General features: G+C 38.6%; 2 protein-coding genes and 1 long non-coding RNA gene across 7 annotated transcripts; 2 read left to right on the top strand and 1 right to left on the bottom strand.

The window, feature by feature from the left end:
* Positions 1 to 149: 149 nt before the first annotated feature.
* trappc5 (trafficking protein particle complex subunit 5) lies at positions 150 to 3,000 on the top strand. Of its 4 annotated transcripts, none has more exons than XM_019261625.2 (3): positions 150 to 225; positions 396 to 682; positions 1,805 to 3,000. In XM_019261625.2, the coding sequence occupies exons 2-3, from the start codon at positions 413 to 415 to the stop codon at positions 2,099 to 2,101; spliced, it is 567 nt and encodes a 188-aa protein (XP_019117170.1). In that variant the 5' UTR covers positions 150 to 225; positions 396 to 412; the 3' UTR covers positions 2,102 to 3,000. The 4 variants fall into 4 exon arrangements, with proteins under 4 accessions (XP_019117170.1, XP_019117172.1, XP_010738706.1 ...); XM_019261627.2 differs by having other exon boundaries at positions 157 to 212; XM_010740404.3 differs by having other exon boundaries at positions 168 to 237.
* Positions 3,001 to 4,422: 1,422 nt separating this feature from the next.
* On the top strand, positions 4,423 to 21,585 carry mcoln1a (mucolipin TRP cation channel 1a). 2 transcript variants are annotated; one of them, XM_019261670.2, is made up of 15 exons: positions 4,423 to 4,512; positions 4,604 to 4,644; positions 11,306 to 11,583; positions 12,513 to 12,680; positions 13,302 to 13,458; positions 15,366 to 15,447; positions 15,666 to 15,762; positions 16,711 to 16,810; positions 16,968 to 17,074; positions 17,276 to 17,425; positions 17,637 to 17,738; positions 17,931 to 18,053; positions 18,970 to 19,176; positions 19,262 to 19,392; positions 19,892 to 21,585. In XM_019261670.2, the coding sequence occupies exons 2-15, from the start codon at positions 4,614 to 4,616 to the stop codon at positions 19,926 to 19,928; spliced, it is 1,770 nt and encodes a 589-aa protein (XP_019117215.1). In that variant the 5' UTR covers positions 4,423 to 4,512; positions 4,604 to 4,613; the 3' UTR covers positions 19,929 to 21,585. The 2 variants fall into 2 exon arrangements, with proteins under 2 accessions (XP_019117215.1, XP_010738705.2); XM_010740403.3 differs by having other exon boundaries at positions 4,443 to 4,503.
* On the bottom strand, positions 20,219 to 23,314 carry LOC113746593 (uncharacterized). The gene is made up of 2 exons (XR_003462973.1): positions 23,007 to 23,314; positions 20,219 to 22,860 (listed from the first exon to the last, which is right to left on the bottom strand). It is a non-coding gene; the product is annotated as an uncharacterized LOC113746593 (long non-coding RNA).
* Positions 23,315 to 23,671: the final 357 nt, after the last annotated feature.

Genomic DNA, 23,671 nt, shown 5'->3' with positions numbered 1-23,671 from the left:
CCATAATATAGATTGAGGTGACCACGACATAAAGCTGATTGAAAAAGCAAAGAGTGTCCAGATATATACATAATATTTACATACATGTAAGTAAAAGATTAAAAAGTTTAAACACTGACTCTGTGTGTGTTTGGTTTAAATCTGAGTAAGCCATGTGACAAAGTGACGTATTCACCCGGAACAGGAAATACTCGAAACGACAACAAAAGCAGGTGTAGTGTGGTAGTAAGTGTTAATGTGAGTTTTGTTTTTTTGTAGGTTGAGTGTCTTTCTGTGAGTAATATTACTGACATAGCTCAATCTTTGCAGATGTTATTTTGGCGTTTGGTCTATTTAGCATTAGCCTGCTAACCAGCAGCTTGTGCTTGTGTTTACCTCTCTCTCTCTCTCTGCAGCTCTTAATTAAATAATAATGGAGACTCGCTTCACCCGAGGCAAGTCTGCTATTTTGGAGCGGCCTCTGAGCCGACCCAAAACCGAGGTGAGTGTGAGCGCCTTCGCCCTGCTGTTCTCGGAGGTGGTGCAGTACTGCCAGAGCCGAGTGTACTCTGTGACCGAGCTGCAGGCTCGTCTGGCCGAGCTGGGACAGCGGGTGGGAGCCAGCCTGCTGGATGTGCTGGTGCTGAGAGAGAAGAACGGCAAGAGAGAGACCAAAGTACTGAACATACTGCTGTTCATCAAGGTACATACCCACTGACCTGTCATAGCAGGGAGTGCACAGGTGGAGCCTGTACAGCGATGATTGCTCTGCACCACTGAAATGTAAACCCAGTAAACCAGGCCACTGAGAATATACAACACTAATGTTATTAATGACATCTATATTTTGTGATATACCAAAAAGTCTGCTGTGAACAACAGTAGAAAGTAACTAAGTACATCTACGTACTAAGTACAGTAGGCCTACTTAAGGTACATGCACTTTACTTGAGTATTTGCATTTTCTGCTACATGTCAGATAGAAAAAATAGTACTTCACTGCGGATTGCTTGAGTTACAGATTGACATTTTGCATAGTTCAAATGCTGGAAAATAAAAGTCAGAATCAGCTTTATTGTATACAAACAAAGAATCTGTCTTCATTGATCTCAACGTTACACAGAGTTGTAATAGAAATAGATGTACAACAAGGACGACCAAGCTAAACAAGGATGGATTAAATCAAATATAGAGTGAGCGTACAAGTACACTGCATAGTAGTACTGTATGCCTGTAATTGAGTTTTAAAAGTGTGAGAAAATCTGCTACTGCGATGAAATTAAACTACAACGTGTTTTATGAGTTTCCTTGATTCTAAACAAAAAACACTTATTTGCTCTTTTTTTCAAGATTCTCACACTAATTTCAAAAAAGGTTCTTGAAAATACTCCTGTGTTTGTTTTCCCCACTTATATTACTTTAAGAACATTTTGCTGATCATACATTTGTTCTATGGTATTAATAAATCAACTATCAAGTATCTGAATACTTACTTGCTCTAACACCAGTGATGTAACTGGCTGAGAGTGTTTTTATTAATCACCACATCTTCTATTTTGTACTCCGCCTCACCCAGCCCTTTTGTGGTGATCCACTTTGTGCTTGTCTTTGCTCTTGTGTGATTAAAACAGGGCTCTAAGTCAGTGAAACAAAGTGACAAATAAGTTTTGTTATAATCCAATGAATGAACAGCTGTGATCTTGGCACTATTATTCCATAATGGGAATTAAATGAGACGTGATACAGTCATGTCTTGTTAGTCAGTATACCACCAGCGTGAATCTCTGCCTACACCCCCATCAGTCATTTGCTTTGTACTCCACAGGTATCTGTGTGGAGAGCCTTGTTCGGTAAGGAGGCAGACAAGCTGGAGCAGGCCAACGATGATGACAAGACCTACTACATCATTGAAAAAGAGCCCCTTGTCAACACATACATCTCAGTTCCTAAAGAGAACAGCACCTTGAACTGTGCAGCCTTCACTGGAGGCGTCGTAGAGGCCATCCTCACTCACAGCGGCTTCCCTGCAAAGGTCACCGTCCACTGGCACAAAGGCACTACGCTTATGATCAAGTTCGATGAGGCAGTGATTGCTAGAGACAAAGCACTGGAAGGCAGATAGGGGAGGGGGAATTAAAGATTGAGAGTGTGTGTGTTTGAATGTGTAGGCTGAGGTATAACGTTGAATGGAGTATGGTGAACGCAGTGTAAAGATTTTATTCAAGAATATTTGATTGTGAATTCACTGGTTTAAAATAATTTTTCTTGCAAATAGCAAAGAAGAATAGACCTACAGTAAACAATTATTTTCATTGCCCATTAAAATTAAATGTAGGTTGATGTATTTGCATTGCATCAACAGGCCAGAGCTCAAAGATTTTCAACTTATTATTACAAAAAAGTCAATCAATTATCAAAATTATTGCCAATTCACTTTCTCTCACTCAACTAAAAGATCAATGGCTTCTACAAAAGAATGTATTGTGTTGAATGGTTTACATGTATTTGTTACTGAGGCATATTTATTGATTTGTTTCACTCAAAGTGAGACTTACCAGGGACACTTCAGATTGTAAACATTGCCTTAAAACGTATTTCCCCGAAACAGTTTGTTAATCTTGTGCTACAGTTGAGGTTCTTGTTTTTGAGTATTAGGCTGACACCAACACTTTCCAAGCCAGCTGATGGAAAATCTTCCATTTCCCCATATTGCCATATTAGTCAGCTAAAACGTGTGACTGCATCTGAATTGACCAACCTGATGGGATCTTATCTGTATCACTGTCAGTCTGTCTGTACATGTTTGTATTGTGGGGTCAGCACAACACAGTCTAACAGGGATGTATCCCAAAGGTGGGGCAGCTTTATTCGTCACGTTATGTATGCAGTTAAAGGATTATGGTTTGCATGTTTGTTTATGCAATGTAATGTTTATACCCCTTCTATTTGCTCTGATACAAATGTAAATAATATAAATACATGAAGGGATGTTCCTTGGATAAAGATGTTTTTTTTCTTGAACTTGGGAATAGTTATATTCATATTTAATGTTTTCAGGAACCATGGGTGTTTAACCATATAGATTACTGCAACTGGAAAATTAAGTGTTGGGAAAACGGGGAGGGAAGGTGAGTAATTTGTCTGCTAGATGAAAAACAAGAGACTCTGTTCCTGTTTGACTGACTAATGGTACTTTGGACTGGTTACACATTGTACATCTTAACCAGAAAAACACAGGTGGACCAGTAACAATAGGAATGGTTCAGTTCCATGAAGTGTCCCAGTGACAGTGACTGGACCAGCACACACCATAACAGGACCTCACCTACCGTTGATAACACCTGTGAGTTTCCTGCTATGACATGTCAATCTGCTGTGCCACCAATCCACTGAAGTCTGTTGCAAGAGAGTTAAAAAAAGTTTTGCCTTTGCCTTTGAAAAAACTCACTAGGCTTCTTTGCACAGTTTATTCTATGACTTCTAGTGAAAGCTAAATTTATTATGCAACTAATAATGTTGCAGTAGCCTTTTTAATGAGTGATCAGATGAACACCTAATGTATTCCAGCACAGCAGTCCTGCTTTTAATCTTTGGCAAAATTCGGTTAAAATGCAGATGCTGGTGGCACAGTGTTGAAATTCTTAATGAGAATTATTTTACCATCTCATTTGCATAAAAGCAAAAGTAATGGATCAACCTACACCTCTGCTAGAGCTGCTTTCTCCAAGCTTGTTATTCTAATAATATATACATTTTATAGTTATAGTACTTTAGAGGCACCTTAGTGACACTTTATGTACTAATAAAAATGTAATTTAGATGATTCCCTTAGGTGCAACAGTCTGTTGAAGTTTGTTGTGAGAGATAACCTTTTCTTTACATTTACCCTCAAAAACCTCACTAGACGGTTTGCGCATTTTGTCTTGTGACTGAAATACTTGTAGCAAGGGGCTAAATTTATTTCCGTACTGACTTTTTAGGACTGAAAGTTCTTTGGAAGTATACATATTTCTGCCTGGTGAGGCACCTTCACGCCAACGATCCCAGATAAGGTCAGAGCACCTTCTTTGTTTTTTAGTTACAGAGTACTGCAGAAGCCTTTTTCTTGAATCAGACAAATAATAATATTTCTAATGCCTCTACCATCCCATTTCCATCAGAAATAAAAGATCAGCTTTCGCCTCTGCTGTAACTTTGTTAGTCTCATAATATATTTATTTTATAGTTGTAGTTAGTGACATTGAGGATACTTTATGTACCAACATTTAGTAAGATTTTGATGCGAAAAAAAGCAATAGGAAAATCATGGCACACAAGGTAATGGTGGATATTTTTCAGGGTTTATAATTTCACAAAATATAAATAAATAAATAAATGAGTTCCTGGAGAGTCATGCCTCGCACGGGACCTGCCGTAAAAAAATAAAATCTGTCGGTCACGTGGTGCCGGTCACGTGACCTGAGAGGAGGAAGCGACGTGTGAGCGGCTCGGCTCGCGGCTGTGTGAGGAGGACAACAGTTTGTCGTGAGAGCTGTAAACCAGTTACTGCTAACACAGCTAAATAAATACTTACATAAACAGCTAGGCATTTATCTTTATGAGTTACATATTGTTTTTTTAAAAGGGTTAACTACATGGCGGCGGCAGGACACCAGGACTCCTCAGGTAAAGTACAAAAACTTCTTTGTCCGTGTGTACGTTTGTTTTGCTTGTTGTTACCACGCTGTCATTGCTCATCACACAGTTTGGAGTTGAAACTACTTTTGGAGCTCTGCTTTTTGGTGTTTTGTGTTTTGTTCTGGTGTCTCCTCAGCTGTTTCTGCTCTGTCATCTTCTGGTCAGCTGAGTTACAGTAATGTTAGTCACTATCATCCCCAAACTGCTCTGTCAGCTTCATGGATTTGCAGTGATGACTCCAAATTTTACTCCTTGTTTGCAAAGTGGGATTTACCGCTATTTCCAAAACCACCACAAGTCCTGACTTAACACAGAAAACACAGAAGCTTCAGGCACTAATGTGACTTGAAAACAATAACAGAAAGTTCATTAGACGTGGCCTCCTCTTGATTATCATACAGCAGTCATAAAAACTAAAATGATGACAGTTAGAGATAGATATTGAATTATTTATTACTTAAACACGTCATAATAATACTTTACAAAATAAAAGCATAATACCTTTGTTTGGCTTTTGTCAGGTGTTGTGTTTTAATTGTTTGTGAGATCAGATAGCAATACTACATTAAAACTCAAACTAATTGATTTGTCGTTGACAGAAAATGTAGCTACGTATTTCAGAAAACTTCACTGCTTCTTAAATGTGAGGATTTGCTGTTTTTATTTTTATTTTTTATGACACACATAATATAATAATACACTTGAGTTTTGGACTGTTAGTCAAACCAAACAAGGCATTTAACGACATGACCTTGTGTTTGGACACTATTTTCTGACATTCATAGACTAAATGATAGTTGTTTAATCTTAAACACAATGGAAAGATTATTTAAAAAAATAATATCATTGTGACTTGTAGCTATATGTGTGTGTGTGTGTGTGTGTGTGTGTGTGTGTGTGTTGTAGATTATAGTTAATAGAATGCACTTTTAATTTGAATTAAGTGACTCAACATTAATACAGACTGTGAATTAATAAACTACCAGCAGGACTGAAATCAGCCCCAACTCTTAGCACTTTTAAATCCAGGTTAAAAACTTTTCTATTTTCACGTGCTTATGGCTGAGCTCTTTTAAAGAACTTTTAATCATAATCCAGTGATTCGTTTATTGTTTTAAATTGTTTTCAAATTTCCTATTTTAATGATTTTAAATGACATTCTTCTCTTTTTAATTAAATTTTCTTCTCTTTTTAATTTTTTGTTTCTATTGCTATTGCTTGTCTTAATGTCAAATGTTTTTCCTTGCCTCTGTAAAGCACTATGAATTGCCTTGTGTACGAATTGTGCTATACAAATAAACTTGCCTTGCCTTGCCTTGAAACTATACTACTACACCTTCCCCAAAGTTCAGACGTTGCAGTGACTGTGGGTTTTCTCGGTCTAAGGGAGACTGTTGTTAAGACTCTTTGCCCATTAAAGACCCAGATGGTCCACCTCCATCATCATTATCAGCCCCCCTTTCAGCAAATCTACTAAGCCAGGCACACTTAAAAGGCCTAACTCTTTCATGCATAATAATAGTTTCAACGCCGCTTCCTAAGCTTCTCTCATGCATGGCTGAGTCTGCAGTTTTTCTTTTTTTTGAGAGAGATTGTTGATGCGGGTTGGATGAAGTAAGGCTCCACTGATCATTGTGATCCTCTGACTGCGAAGGATTTTTTTTTTTAATTTTGAGTGTGAAAGTTCATTCTTGACCTTGAAAACAGTATGTTGACAAAGCTCGGAAAAGGATAGTAAGTAGACCTTGAGTTATATTTATGTCATAGATTTTATTAAGAACGGCTTGTGTTTTCTTGAAGGTATGAGTCACGCATACAGATGAAGAGTTGCATTATCTTGTATCACACACAGTATGTGTTCAGTAAGTTTCAAGTTAAAGGGTCAGTTTACCCATATTACACGTCTTTATGCACACTACCAGTGAAATCTAGCTATGCATATGCAGAGCTTTTGAGATAGGTGTATCTGTCTTTCAGAGCATTTAAAGCCACATCAGACCTCTTTTTCTCACCCAGATAGTAACTCTTGTGTTGAAGCTCAACTAAAGTGTAAAGTGAAGTGAAACACATTGCTGCAAAAGAAGGATGTAGTCATCCAAAAGTATCACCTCTCACACACACATAGCCCAGAACATGACTATCAATATATCATCTTTTTTTCTTCAAAATGCTTCCTTTAACCCGGGTGTAAGTGGAAGTTTTAGACACTTAACCTGTGGGTGGCCTCTTGTTGTGGACTGCCAGACTTGATCTAAATGCAGATACCACGATGTTGACATTTCCAGTTACAGTAAGGACTTTGACTGACAGACATGTAGTGACATTAGTGTTTTTGCCAGCACTCAAAAGACAGTCATGAACAGGAAGAGCCAGATATTTTTTCAGATTAACTCTGCTTGTGTCAAATCTGGTGGCAGGGTCAATGGCCTGCACCCACTTTTATTTGTCCGATTTCTATCTGCCATGACGATCGGCACACTCCACTGATCAGATCAGAAGATATGTGTGCACTCGGCGTCCTGCCTATTGTCTGCATGAAATGTGAAGTGGTTGGATTCTTTCGTCTGTTCTTCATTCTTCTCACTGAGGCACGCAACCCCTGTCAAAATCAGGGCACCTGGCCTGCCTCGTTTGAAGCAGAATTCATTAAAATGCTGTCGCTCTCAGCTAATTCTGTTGAAGACGTGTGCTCATTTGAATGTTGTTCATATCACCTTAACAGCCAGAAAGTCACACAGGTTAACAGCAGGTGTTGGATAACGAAGGAACTGATGCCTGTGAATGTGGACTTTCAGGAAACTACATGTGGTATCATAAAACCTTAAGTTACAACTAATTTCCTAGGGTGAGTCATGCACAGTAGACTTACCTACTTATTATAGCTTACAGACATTGAGCAAAGACCAAAAAAAAAAAAAAAGACTGAAGACTTAAGACATTAATTTAAGACTTAAACCATATAAGGGTGTGACCAACTAAGCAAATAAATCTATTAAATCAGTTGCCTCATAGTTGTAAATATCTTTAATGTCAGTTAAATGTCATGCTTCATTAAAGGCTCAGACTTTTTATTTCTGCCACATGAACTTAACCTTTTAACTAAAAGTTGTAGAAAGTCTTTTAGGGCTCGAGAGGAAGCTGGGTGATATCTGATAAATTTCACTTGAGTCTGTCTGGAGACAGGAGACAGTTTGAAAATTAAAAAACAAAAAAATCTGGGGTTGTGTTACCAAACCTTGGCCTTCAGCTATGCTTTAGGCTAACAAGCATAGCACACCTGTAGTTCCAGGTTTTGACAGTCCAACAGTGTTATAAATCAGTGGAGGATTCTTTTAGGCCAATTTCAGATACATAATTGAAGAGTTTAGAGATGGAAAATCAGCATTTTATCAACTGCTGATATTCAGAACAAAAGTGTCCGTTTCTTTAAACTTAACTAATCATATGATTGGAAACAAGATCATTCCCAACAGATTGGACTAGTCTTTATGGACCTTTTTATATTTTTATGTGTCAGCTGAAGAGTGGGACGGGTATGTGGGGAGAGAGAGGGGGAATGACATGCAGCAAAGAGCCACGGGTCAGACTTGAACCCTGGGCTGCTGCAGTAAGGACTAAGGCTCTGTACTTTGGGTGCATGCTCTTCCAGGTGAGCTACCAGGAGACTCTGGGCTGGTCTTTTAATAAAAACTAAACAAAAGGTAATCTGTATTTTGTGATGCTCATAAATACACTGGTAATTGGCCAGCCTCATGTAGTAGGATTACTAAAAATTTCACTTCAACAGTGTCTGAAAGCTTAAATTACTTCAATGTAAGTGTTGTATGCTCTTTGTCTGTTCCAGTCTTTTTCATTTTTGGAAGTGAGACTGCCCGTTAATTTACATTAGTGTCATAGATGGTTCCTTATAAAAACAAATTGGTCCTCTCCTTTTAGTTACATGATCCTAAATAGTGTGCAAAGAAATTCACCTCAGCATTGTGTCACTTAGAGCAACAGGAACAAACATTTTTCAATTGCTTGATTATAGTGCCACGCAACAGGTGAATTTGGAGTTGTGCCAGCCTAACTTTCCTGTGTAATCTTGTTCTGTTGAATATGAAGCTTGTTTACAGTTTGTGCGTGCTGGTACTGAACAACAGTGGTACCTTTGCCCTGTTTCACTTCTCATTTCCATTGGACAAATCCGCAAAGCTGGTGGTTTTGCTCTGCTGACTTACTGTGTGTGCTGAGTCTGGATTCATCCTGACTCAGCAGTTTATCTGACCCTGCACGTGCTGACTTTGACTACATAGTAATATTTAAATAAATTCCACATGTTTGTCGAATAGGGCTAGAAATCTCAATCTACTAACCACCCTGACCACTTTGAGCTTACTGCCAACCCGACAAGTCATCGTGTCTGAACTGAGTGACCCCATTTTTTTTGTTTTTCCCGAGGTCTAACCGGCTAAAAGCATGTGACGAGCATTAAACATGATTAGCCCACTTTGTGATTTTCCTACGATCCGGTCAGTTCCTACAAAGACACAACACATCGACCTGCTTTGCTTCCAAGTATAAAGTCTCTGCTTTAATGTCAGTAGAGCTGCAACGAGTACTCGAGTAATTCGAGTACAAAAAATTCTTGAATCATTTTTTCTTGTGTCTATATGTGCTGAATTTAACCTCTGTAAAACAATCAGGAAATAACTTTTTATTTCTCTGATTAACAGCTTTATGGAGGCTGGCACATGCTCACTGTAATTGTTCTCTGTCTGTCTGTCATCTAATCATCGGACACAAATCAAATTAAACTTCTTTGTGTCACTATTTTGCAACATAAATTGGGAGTCAGACTCAGATTTAGAAGCTGGTACATGAACTAAACAAATTGAGAACACACGCACACACACAGGTAGATTATCAGAGTTTAGTCAGTGAATCCATCTGGATAATCTCTGTTTCCTGCTTAATCATTAATTTTGTTTAAGTAGTCACTTGCGTTCTGCCCCGGGGATCGACTCAAGTCAAAAACTTGTGGAAGAGAGCGAAGAGGCCGTCCACAAGGATGTCCAAAGTTTGGGATCAATTGTGGCCTATCGTTTCTGTCACACATTATGCAATAGCATTGTTGAAACTCTCACTATTAAGAAACTCTATAAATAACAGAGTTGATGCAAAGCAGCCAGAGGAGATCAGAGGGAAACCAGAAAACATTTTCTCCATAAAATATTATCTAGTTTCACCAGGATAGGTGAAATAGTTGGTGGTGTGTGACTTTGTGTGTATGTACTTCTCATGGGAGCGCAAAGTTACATAATGCAGAGGACGTGGAGTGGGAAAGATGGACACTATTCACCTGATTATTATTCAGTGTAGCAGCAAAATGATTTAAAACATTTTATGTAAACAAAAGTTATGGAATCTTGCTTTAACATCATGCTCAGGAGAAAATGATTAAGTAAAGTAAAGTGGTTCTTCTGTGCTTTACTTCATTTAACCTCACACCTAGTTTCCTAAATTTCTGTTGCTACACTCGTCAAACCCAGTCAGGCCAGACATCTAAACTTTGTCAGCTGTTCCTGAACCATCCCAGGAATCTGCCTCACTTCCTGCGACTAATCATCTATTACACTGATGTCAGCAGTAACCAGCATGCAAAAGAGCTCCTTTTTTTACAGCTGTAAGCAGCTGAAAACATACAGCTGAAAATCAAACATTGAATCTCTTTTTGTGCCCTGTGTACTTTGGAGGACAACCATTTATTTGTATTAGTCCTCCTAGTTTTGGAGTTAAAAGGGTTAAATCACATGCATAGGCGAGCTGAGCACATGGTTCAAAGTGCCAGAGGGGACAGAGAAGAGTAAAGCTGTACACACTGACAGACAAAGAGAAGGTGTCGGACTGAGGTGAGGCACATGTGTGGTGATGACAGGATGCTGTCACTGGAAGTCTGTGTCATTGAAGGTGGAGTCAGGTTTGGCAAGAAATGACTAGACTTGGGGTCAGCACTTTGAAATACCAGTTCAGTTCATGTGATCGGTGCTTTGCCTCTCAGTAAGTTGTTGGACGGCACAATAGAGACTCTTGTCCTGGTGCTCATCTCCCCATTTTGTCTAATCGCATAACTACGATGTATGTTTGATTTACCACAGCCTTGATGTTCTTTTAGCTTTGTGACCTAGCTCCATTTATTCATCAATATGTTCAGAAATAAACAAAACATTTCTAAACAGTTTCTGTGGGGAAAAAGCCTGTAAGAAATTCTAACTTTGAGTCACAAGTCTGTCACGCTGAATAAATACCAGCTGATAGAAGAATCTTTCTGTGGTTAATGTTTGTAAAATACAGTACATTGTGGTTTTATGAAGAAAATATAAATCTGGAGATGCTTCTTTTATCGACTAGAGCCTAAACAATACTATATATATATATCTATAATATTATATAATATATATATATATATATATATATTATATATATATATATTATTATATATATATATATATATTATATAATATATATATATATATATATATATACACACATACATACATACATACATACATACATACATACATACACACACACACACTGAGATTAAGATGTTATAAAAGTTTAAAAGTCTGCACGAGCATCACTGAAAAAATCAACGTTTTTCTTTCAGAACGAGAAGGCCTGTCCTGCTCGGGGACTCGCTACGGCTCCACAGACAGCAGCGGGGAGCATGACCACCACATTAACAATCATGGAAGCAACCACAGCAACCATCGGCTCCCGACAGCGACGGCAGGTCATTGGGTCGGGTCTGATCAGCAAGAGGAGGCCATTCGTAGGAAGTTGAAATACTTCTTCATGAGCCCTTGTGATAAATATCACGCCAAAGGCCGCAAGCCTTATAAGCTCATCCTGCAACTGCTCAAGATCTTTGTTGTCACAGCTCAGGTACATCAAATGCTACACCTCAGTTATTTGTTGCTTGTTTGTTGTATGTTTCTGTTTAAGTTTATGTGGTTTAAAGGCATACTGTGGGTTTTCTGAAGTAGGATTGTTTGACTTAGACAATAGACAGTTTCAAGGAGCAGACAGAAGTCCCAGCACAGAGCTAAAGCAAAGCACTGGCATGTACTGAGTAAGCAGAAAAACTTGTTTTAGCCACATAGTTAGGGCCCACATGAAAAAAATCAATATTCATGTAAGTGCTTAAGCATATTTGTCCTGCTTTAACATGTTATCAGGCAGTCCTTTCCCTCTGTGCTACATCGTCTCAACCTTAGAACTAGTAGAGCTGTAGAAGACAAAGCCATGAGAATATGCTCACGATAGCATACACTTAGATTAATGATGAATAAAGTTGCCTTTTTCTAAAATGTGTTTTTTCTGCTGACCCTGTCCACAGCAGTGCTTTGCTCTACTTCCATGGGACTTCTGTCTGCTTCTCCAAACTCATACATCCACACTGCAAAAACCCAGAAATATCCCGTTAAGTTCTAACCAGTTAGTGTGAAGTGGGACGAGCTAACAAATATTAAATGTCACAGAACAGTTTAAGTTTGTAAAGAATATTGTTTCACTGTTTACACTCACAAATACAGCAGAAAACATGCAAGAAATAAGCTTATAATACCATTACTATTCATTTATACATTACATGTTAAGAGATTCTAACTATTTTCTTGTACATTTGTTTGTCCTTTTTCATCAGTTTATTTATTCCATTTTACATTACTAATAATATTAATAATTTACAGTTTCAGAGAAAATGTTTGGTAAGATTTATGGTTTACAGACATATATGATATACTGTACCTGCGATGTTAAGAGGTGCAAATCAGGTTTTTTGACCTGACAATGTTTTCCCCTCTTTGCTGCAGTTAGTGCTGTTTGGCCTCAGTAACCAGGTGGTGGTGACCTTCAAAGAGGAGAACACTATGACCTTCAAGCACCTTTTCCTGAAAGACTATGATGAGTCTTCAGATGACACCTTTGCTGTTTACACACAGAGTGACGTCTATGACCACATTTTCTACGCTGTGGAGCAGGTAAGACCTGAGGAAAATGGAAAGGCTGCTGTAATATATGAAACCACTTATAATAGTGCTCCACTTTTGAATTCTTAGATTAGCTGGACAGTAAGCTAACACCAAAACAAAAGCACATTAAAGAGTACATTGCATACAGGTACAACAAGGACATTTCTACCTGATCACTTTTCATCAGCACTGGTGAAAGTATTGCAAAGTATGTAAGTGTGTGCCTCTACCAGTTTATGCCTTCACTGCCACAGCCAAGTTGTTTGCAATAAATAATCAGAGTCCTGACAGAACCAAAGGAAGCAAGGTCAGGCCATCATAAAATTATAAAATAGTGTACAAAGCTGACAGGAAGACAGAACCCTCGCTTCATTCCCAGGAATTTGACCACTGTACCATCTGTACAGAGGCGAGGTGTAAGGTAGTTACTGTCTGTGCTTGTTTATGTTCAGCTCAGCCTCTGTCTGAGACTCAACAGAGACTCTGGTCATTTTCCCTCCAGTAGTCTCTCTCCTTTTTCCTCTCATCTGTTTACATTTATAAAGTAGAATCATAAAGATGCATGCAATTTTTTTGGATCAAGTTGAAATCTTATCAGCATCCGTTCTCTCCTTTCATCTTCTCACCCAGTATCTGGCTTTACCAGAGACCACAGTGGGACGCTATGCATACGTCTACGGTGTTGGTGTGAATGGAAGCGCACTCTCCCTCTGCCAGCAGTACTTCAAGAAGGGACGCATCGACCCAGCCAATGACACCTTCAGTATAGACCCACATATCATCACAGGTACGTGTAAAATGTGGAGGAGGTATTGCTGGCCTGTGATCTCCGGCAGTGCTTAAAGGTTGCTATCTGCTCTGTGCTAAAATATAAACTTTTTTCCTCTGTGACAAGCTGTCACACATTTAATGGTGCATGTATAATGGGTGTGAACACTACATCAAAGGAAGTATGTACCATGATGTGAGTTTAGTTATACTATTTTTGCAAGAATTTAATTGTCACATCGCATGAAGTACATTGTGAGCATTTGTGCTGCTGCATGTCACAAGTGCAGCTGATGACTCGGTCATGGTCACTGAAAAACAAAAGTGCACGCTTCCCTTTTACATTAAACCAAACACATGAAAAAGTGGAGAGGAATAGCTCATGCATAGTTTCCACATAATTCAGTTTTAAATAGTCAGTCATAGTAGAGTACAATTATCTGTAGACTATCCATGGTGACAGTCGTCTACCTGAGGGAGCAACACAAGCAACCTCTTTTATCACTTCAAAAGGAAACATCTGCGTCGGAGGAATGTTTGAGGATGCACTGCTGCTCCGATACATACAAAAGTAGTTACCACAGCTGGTGTGCATTCTCAAACAAAGGGCAACAAAGGCTTTTTAAATATAAAGAAAAAATCATTGTAACTCCTGAAAATAAACAGTTACGATCCCATAGTCTTGTTTTGGTGTTCATATCACATTGTAACTATGAAATCATTAGGTGAAAATATACTCTTACATATATATTTTAAGTCAAAATTATCAAAAAAATTACGAGATCAAGATCCTATATCTACAAGGAATTTATCTTGTAATTATGAAATTGTTTTCTATCTATTCTATAAATGCTATTTTAGAAAATGATGATGGGGTCACCTGAATTATTCAGGGAGATGATAATGTCACTATATCACAGATTGTTGTATTATTATTATTATTAGTATTATTATTATTATTATTATTATCATCATCAGTATGTCAACACTTTGCATGCACCCTTTGGGATTGCTCAGGCAGAAAGCACACTCTGCTCTGCTGGAAGCTGCTTAAAGTGTTACTGTGTCCCTTCAGGTACAGCAAAGAAAAACATGGGAAGTTTTATGGACACAAAGTCGTGCATCAGAAATGTATACATTTTGATAAAGTATTCAATACGGTGTGAAGTGTTTCTGTTTATTTATCACGGTTTGCCACTGAACTTAACCAAGTCATCACAGAATCTGATGAGTCACGTAATCTACAAACTGATCTACTTATTATGAAATGCAGACGTCATAGTCATGTAATCAGGTCACCAGTTTGTTTGTTTTTTTTTCATTGGTGAGTGCAGTGATGTTCTGTCAGTTGCGCCTCAGCAGAGGTCCATGTATTGTTATTTTAAACATCCCTGGTTGCTTGAAACAGTTGTAAGAACACACCATATGTCCTCAGAGGAGATGTTGTAATTGTTAATAAATACTGTATATTTTATTTCATTATAAACACTTTGAATGTCCTCATATCTGCTCACAGCTACATTATAGTTATTATTAAATTTTTGTCCAGTATCTGTAAATGCCACCAGCATTTTTGTGCATTACCTTATTTATATGCCAATTCCAGTGAGAGGGTGTTGCGTACCCTCGGAGTTTCCTACTTCCTCATATCGCTGTGTTTTTTTAGTCAACTTTCACCAAATTAAGAGGAAGTACAAAACCGTGGAAAACACATAACGTTGGTCTTTCTCCATCTCCTATCATAATTATGTCAAATACTGCTACTTGTAATAATTTGGATTACTCATACTTGTATAGAGAGAGAGAGACAGCAAAATGCCAGAAATTGCAAATTGAGTTTTTCGCATCTTTGATGGTGACTTCAGTATATGTCAGTATTTACTCAACATAACTCTGACTTTTCTGTCTTCTGTCGTCTATTTTCAGACTGTATAGGTGTGAACCCGCTGTCAGTCCCTCCAGCTCCGCTTGGCAGCAGCTATAAAAACTTTACACTCAAGTTCCACAAGTAAGGCTTCATTTTTCACATGGCTTCAGCTTCACCTTGTATGGTGTCTATTGGGGAGATCTATCTCTGCAGTATCTGATGGTGATAAGTCACTTATCTTTGTTCCAACACACACACACACACACACACACACACACACACAGCAAGTCAGTCAAGTCATTCTGGCAACATGAAACATCTGTTTCCTCTCTTAATTAACACCAATTTCTTTTTCCAAGGTTCATTAACGTTACTATAGAGTTCCAGCTGAAGGCAATCAATATACAGACCATCATCAACAATGAGATCCCAGACTGCTACACTTTTTATATAACGGTAAGTAATGAAGACATCGTGCATGCATGATCCAGAGGTTTTCGATGTCAGGTTTATTAGACATGCTGCTTTGTTTGTTTGTTGTAAGTATTTTATGGAAATTAGAAAAACACAAATCCTGTTTGAGGCTTCTGTCATTTTGCACAATTGCTGTTCTATTTTTTGTTCAGTTTCATCATAATGGGGTAGAATAACAGCTTGCTGCAGATGTTTAGATGGTTATTTGTATCTGCAAATGTTTGGTAGAAATGACCTCACCTGTCAGGGGCTGATTGGAAAAGTTACTAGGAACTGATTAGTTATAATTAAGTGACTTAAATTACATGCCTTGTTTATTTTAGTTTCTTTTTCACCTCCAGTCCAAATATTTGGCTAAATTAACATAAATTCCAGATGATAAGGCATCAATTTACACTGATGCAATATATCCTTGTGTCCTTGAAGGACACTCACTAAATGTGGCTCTCATAATGCAATACGTGAGCCAGAGAGCCAAAGATATTTTAGACGTTTTCTCTCCCTTTTTTATCCAATAAAAAAATATTGTAACAAACATCTTATTTAGTCATTTAACTGTACAAACTATCTTCCTATGTAATGGTTTTAATTTTATTTCTACACTGCCAGCTTTGTGATGGAGAATACTAAATTATACTTATTTTGATTTTGTTATCATATAACATATATACATATATGATAACCCTCAAAATAGTTAGTCTAAAAAAGCGTGTTATTGCATAATGTAGGCTCCTCTTCATGTCAGATATTTAGAAATATTTACAGAGGACATGACCTCTGTGTTTTCAGTGATGCACTGTGCAAATCTGGCTAAATGAAACCATGAAAACAACCAATCTATATTTCATTAGAAAAACTTTATGTTCTAAAATTACTACAGTTTTGAAATATATGAATTGTCTGCTGGTGGTCTCTCTCTCTCACCTCCAGATCGTCCTGGATAACAAGGCTCACAGCGGCAAGGTGAAGATCCAGTTAGAAAACCGGGCAACCATAAAGGAGTGCAAGGACCCGAGCGTCTCTGGACACGGTGAGAGACTAGATGAAGAATGATGATGATAGAAATACGGCAGCAGTGGTATGCAAGGGAAAAATGACAGTAAACTAGTAGCAAAGAACATGGCAGTAGTAATACTACTACTACATCTAACTGAAACACTGCTAACTGCTCTGCTTTTTACCTCCAGCTGAGAACTACACGCGTGTAGCATTTGATGTGGCTGTGGCTTTGCTGTGCACGCTGTCACTTGTGCTGTGTGGACGCTCCATACTGCGAGGCATCATGCTACAACAGGTATGAAAAGTCTGTTCCAGTCAAAGGAAAACAACAGATTTTCACAAGTTCAGTCTCCAAATAATGGAATAACTTGTTTCACAATAATAGTTGGCAGACTCAGGATATTTCAAATTGATGTGTGTATTACAGTATGTACAGTATATGAATGTAAAGCCAGTCTTGCTGATTCCTCTCTTCTTGTCTCTTTGTGTTTATCAGGAGTTTGTGCAGTTCTTTAGAGAGACCATGGATCGTAAAGTATGCTGGGCAGACCGGCTGGAGTTCATTAACGGCTGGTACATCCTCCTCATCATCAGCGACATCCTCACTATAACTGGCAGTATCGTCAAAATCGGCATCGAGTCAAAGGTGTGTTCTGCGTTATCCTTAAGTGACAATATCTTCTATACTGTGTGAATTATACTGTGGTTATAACTCAACAAACCTCTAGTTGATGTCAGCGAGCATTATTTTAAGTCATCAATGAATTATTTATCAGCATAGAGATTCTTATGCTGTGTGTTCATTGTGAAACTTTAAATATCCAGTGCATTAAGTATCTCTTGTTCTTTTCTGACAGACTATGTCCTCGTATGACTTGTGTGGCATCCTGTTGGGAACGTCCACACTCTTGGTGTGGGTTGGAGTAATTCGCTACCTCACATTCTTCCAGAAGTACAATGTAAGTCACAGATAGACTAGTGTGTGTAAGATGATTAAGTTGTAAGCTACTGCTGATTTAATAACTTGTCAAAGAGTGAGAAATTGTTCCTCTTAATGGGTTGATGTAACATAATAAACTCTGTTAATCTAGTGTCTCTGCTCTCTCTCACATTGCAATTTGATCTTTCTAATGTCTCTCCACCTCCCATAGATCCTGATCGTCACACTTCGAGCAGCGTTCCCTAATGTGATTCGGTTCTGCTGCTGCGTGGCCGTCATCTATCTGGGCTACTGCTTCTGTGGCTGGATTGTCCTGGGACCATACCACGTCAAGGTGAGCAAAACTTAACTTAAAGTTGCCATATCCTATTATTTTGGCCACTTGGGGGCAGCAGCATTTGCACTTGCACTTAATCATCCAGTGTGTACGATTTAAAAGGCTCTATATACAGAAGATGTCAAAATAATAATTGAATATAATATGAAGGATCATCTTCCACTGAGTCCACTATGTTTCTCCAGTAGCCCAGAATGGACAAACACTGCCTGTAGGTATGGCCTCTTGCATTTCTCACATGTTTTACAGCTGCTGTAGTTTTAATGTTCCTACCATACAGATTTCATGCCAGTGTGCATTTTTATACTTTTTAAATAAATAACAATAACACTACACTTTCTGTGCAGCAACTGCTACATAATTTCTCCCGTTTTCAGGAAATAAATATAAATTCTAATTTTTTTCATAATTTATTTGACCCTTTTAACATTATGTGTTATAAACAACATTTGGATACTTTGGATAAGTAGTTTTTACCAGTCTCTGACTTAAATAGTCTTTATGTTCTTATGTGTACATGAAAATACATGTCCTTTCAACTTGAGTCATAAATTCACTGGACACAAGTGTCCACTTTCTGAGCAGCTGAGGTGCCATAGATAGAGCCCTGTTCCCATATGTGGACACCTCTCTACTCACTTCTCTAACTACAGGAAATGACTCAGTGAACTGGACTCACTCAGAACTGTAGTCTCTCTTTCCCTAGTAGACATCCTGAGTTGGTGTATTTTGTGCAAATTGCTGAAGTCAGGCGTCTTCCATTTAAACAATTCAGCTGATAAAGTTACCTCTTACTGTCACTTATGGAACATTGTGTACTGTAACTTCAGGCTTTACTCACTGTATAACAGTTTCTGTTCACTCCCCCTTTAACGCTGTTTGCAGAGGTTTGATTTCTGTTTTCTCTCCTCAGTTCCGCTCTCTGTCCATGGTATCTGAGTGCCTGTTCTCCCTCATTAACGGGGACGACATGTTCGTGACGTTCACGGAGATGCAGGAGAGCAGCACTCTGGTGTGGCTGTTCAGCCAAGTTTACCTGTACAGCTTCATCTCCCTCTTCATCTACATGGTTCTGTCGCTGTTCATCGCTCTCATCACAGGAGCCTATGAGACCATTAAGGTAGGAAATTAAATCATTTCTGTTTTTCTGACTGAATATATATTTAAAAAAAATAACAATAATGTGTCCTCTTTGATTTTCCCAGCACCAAACCCAGGAACCTATCCACATCACAGACCTGCACGCCTTCATAGCAGAGTGTACAGACGCACCAAGCTCAGGGAAGTTCAGGGGTCTGGAGACCTCGCCATGCTCCTTCTTCTGCTGCTGTGACAGGTAAAGAGAATGAGAGAGAGAGAGAAAAAATGAGAGGTAACAATCTGAAGATTGATCGACATGTCAGCAGGGTTAATTAATAACGGACAATAGCAGCAAAGGAAAGGAAGGAAAAGACCTTATGTGGTCATATCAGGTAAAAGACCTGCAGGGACTTCTGCTGCGTGTCACACTCCTCTCCCTCTTCCCTCACATTTCCGGTCTGTATCTTCACTTTTACTATCAAGATAAAAGCAAAGTGCAAAGAGCGTTTTTTTGCTGTTGTATTTAGCTCATGGTGTTGTTTCTTTATGTGTATGAGTATGTTGTTCTTATGTGATCATTTTTTAGAACACATTTTGAGGTATTTATCAAACATGTTTGTGATTTTTTAAAATCCTATCCTAGCACTTTTTTTGAGTATATTTCGCTATATATCACCATTATGTGACTCTAAATTTGCAGATATCATTATGATGTAAAATCATTACATGAGTCGTCTCTCTTCTTCTTCCTTCAGAACGACCACATATGAGGACGTCCTGCTAGTGAACTAAAGTTGACCTCGGTGACCTCACTCTCCTCCCCTGCTGATCACAGAGATGCACTGAAACACTCCTGAAGCCCAGTGTCTCTGCATCAACATCCTCTATCTGGGTCAAACCTCAGCAGTGGCACATAAAAAAAATGTGTAACAACCGTCTCCTTATTGGACCTTGTCCTGTCCTTCACTTTTTTGAAGAAGAAACTGAGGACTGACACACGACTGGACCATCAGGGTGAACTAATGCACAGACATTTCTCTGTTCCTTGTTGGCTTTTAAAACAAAACAGTATTTTTTTCCCCCTATGTATTTAATGATGCACAATGCTGAACCAGGAGAAGATACTAAGTGGGTACAGGTGCCATGATGAGGACTGAGTGCACACATGGTGCTGACTGTTTTTATGTTTGTGTTTTTCCTTTTATAGTATTTCAAAGTAGCTTACCTCTTCCCGACAGGGCTTTTATATTGAGGCATTTATACATCTCACAAAACATATGCAACAGCTAAATCCTTTTTCTTACTCCCAACTACTCTAAACTCTATCATATGAGGTCCCAATGGGACATGTAAATTCATACATAATCCATTCATACAAAATCCAACTTATAGTCTTTTTTTAGACAATCAGGGAGATTCTAGAAAGGTATCGAAAAACAGGACCACAAATTGATTTGTTTTCTCTTCCACAAGCTGCACCTCCAGTATAAAGTGTCAAACTGTGTCCTGAGCTGCAGTACTACTACTGCACAAGCATCACGTTGCCTTCAAATGTTGACACTATAGTTTTGTTTTTGTTGCTACTCTTGGTTGCTGTAGTAAATTGTGAGTGAAGCGCCCAACATTTCCTGTGGTTAGCCCCTACACGGAAGTATGTTTTAAAAACACATATGCACGTATGTTAAGCTACAAAGAGTACATCAGAGTTCATTCATTGTTTAAAAGCTGTTGGCCCCTTTCTTTATTTATACAACACTGATGGCAGACTACGAACTGTCTTGTTGTAAGAAAATAATGACTTGAAATGCATTACAGTGAAGCAGGGTTTAGGGTCGATAACAAGAATACAGCTTCATCACAGCACAAACCTATTTGTAGCTCTGTAATATTGTCATGTCATACTGAATCATAGTGCTCTTTCGTCTGTCTGTTGTCTTCATAATGATGTCTAAAACTGTAGCCCAGTGGATGGATCTTGAATTTTTATGTTCTTTGTACTGCCGCAAACGCACAATAGCTGAAGGAGTCTCAGTCTTAACATCAGAAGATGTTTTTCATAAAGAAGTTTCTTTCTTGAAGGAGAGATGATCTCTGGTCCAAGTAGTAACAGGTTAATACGATGACAGTATTTTTCCAGTCATCTTGTACTCGGTCTAAATAGCCACAGGTGTCACATTTAAACTAAATAAGCTGGTGGACTTTGGATCTAGATAGAAAACATGTGCCAAATTTATCAGTGGATTTTAAATTATATAATATGCATGTATATATTGTCCAGTATTGCCGAGATGGCATCATGTTTTATACAAATGATCTGCACTTGAACTGTACTAAAAAAAATGCATTAGAGACATAAGTCAACTGAAGTCAATTACTTGGTGTCATATATTTCCATTCTGATGATTAATGTTTTCCAGATCCTCTTTGATATTAAAACAGTTTTATTTCATGTGTGTGTCATTTGATCTTTGGATGCAGTTCCTCTGGATTGTCAGAAGGGGGAGAAAGTTGTTTATGTGTTTAGAATCATGCAACACTGTACCAAAAGTTTATTTTTCTACTTTGTTGGCAGATAGAAAGAGCACGTGAATGATTTAAATTAATCTATGATTCCTGCTTTTTTGCAAATATCTATCTAACACATAGTCAAACACAGCTGTTGTGAACACCCATGCATGTTGAAGCACAGAGGGGAAATTACAATTCTGGACTTTTTTTTTCAGAACAGTCCGATATGATGAGCTCATTTCCTGGTTATTGAGCTTCACAAGCAAGCTTTGGCAGCTGATGTAGCACATCCTCGCCTTCCACCCACTTAACCTAATATCATCATACATTATGTACTGCTCTGTACTGACTGTGTCTTTATGGTTCATGTCAGACTGTGTGAGAACGAAGGAAAGGTAGACTGGGTTTTGCACATGATGTGTGTGTAAATATATATATATATATAGGACTACTTTCACTCAGTCCAGAGGTAATGTCTTGTGCCAGGAGCAGCTTATAGTCTATCAGTTGTAGTTTAAGTGCGCTGATCTCGGGTGTGGTCCTTTGTTGATGCCAGCTTGCTCTCAGCTTGAATTGAAATGTGCTTCAGTCATTCCCTTGTGACATTCTGGCTGTTTAAGCTCAGGGCCTTTTATATTAACAAAAAAAAATGCAGGCCTGCAGCAATGGTGGTTTCCTTTTCCTGTCTTCACATCTTTCATAATGAATCACTGAATCTGCAGCCGACTGAATTTGTTTTTGGTGTGTCACTCCATCTTTCATTCACAGCTATCTTAGCTACGAGGTGTTTGGGCAGATGGATGACCAGACCACACCAAAGAAACAGATTTAAAAGAACTATGTGTGTGTAAAAGCCTTGTAGATTATCAGTCCATCCTAATTCTGTTAAGGATTTCTGCTAGAGCTCAGTCTCGAGCCACACCCTTGTGTAACAACATTATAATGCTGTCTGAAATGGATGGGCAGGATGTGAGGGGATTTAGTAGCATTTTCAGCTCTGTGATATAATGATGGATATAAGTCAGGTTTTGTTTTTTGCTCATATAACATTTCAAACTGGTTTTTAAATGATGCAGCTGCAAATTCAAACTGCATACCAAAATGAGTTTAGGTTGCAGGATTAGTGAAAGTTTCGAGTTTTCCCCCTTGTACTGACGCAGGGCCTCTTGCCGACTGGAAAGGCTGACAGACTGCTGATGAAACAGCTGCCAGAGTCCTGTAAAGACCAGGGATGGAGAGGCAGAGCTGTGACATGACTCACACACACAAACTCTCACTCTTCACTGAGAATGTGTGCACTGACGAGTCTGTGGTTGATGATTTCTGGTGAGGCTTCATTCCTCCCTTCACTCACTCACTCACTCTTAGACTTCTCTTTGCCCAAGGCTTTTTCTTGAAAATGTCTCCATTCAATCTTCTTGCCTGTGAGTTTTATTAGAGAAAACAACAGTTAATGTCAGATGTCTTGACCCATTCACTCTTTCTCTCTCTGTAAGTTGCAATGGCCTTTGTATGTCTTCTCCCTTTTCATTGATTTCTATTGTGGAGACCAGCAGCTGCAGCCCAACATAAAAAAAAAACTCACAGCTATTGTGGGCTTGTACCATAGGGATGTGGACTCTGTGGTGAAATAAGTGCTGAAGTACAGAAAATAAACTATGTGCTATGTGAGAAACTGTCTACATTCTCAAAGAATCTGTTTTATTCAGGCATACTTCCAACTATCGAGATCTTAGAAAACAGAAAACCCTTTGTGTGTGAAGACGGAAGGATATTACCCATGCTACTTGGTGTCTCAAATTTCATTTTAAGCACAGAGAATAAACATGTGGCTGGAAGGAGAGCACAAGGAGTGTATGTGAAGTGTCAGCACTTTATTGGAGTTAAAGCTCCTGAACTTTTCATGTTTCATTCTTGGGAACCCCTGTTTGATGAGATTACATTACCAAATGTGACAGAATCACACACTTGCTCTATTCAGCAGGTGGCAAGAGGGGAAACAATGAAACCTCACTGCAACTACTTCC

Source organism: Larimichthys crocea, chromosome X (genome assembly GCF_000972845.2).
Source record: "Larimichthys crocea isolate SSNF chromosome X, L_crocea_2.0, whole genome shotgun sequence".
NCBI lineage: Eukaryota > Metazoa > Chordata > Actinopteri > Sciaenidae > Larimichthys > Larimichthys crocea.
This window is presented reverse-complemented; position numbering and strand designations above follow the sequence as displayed.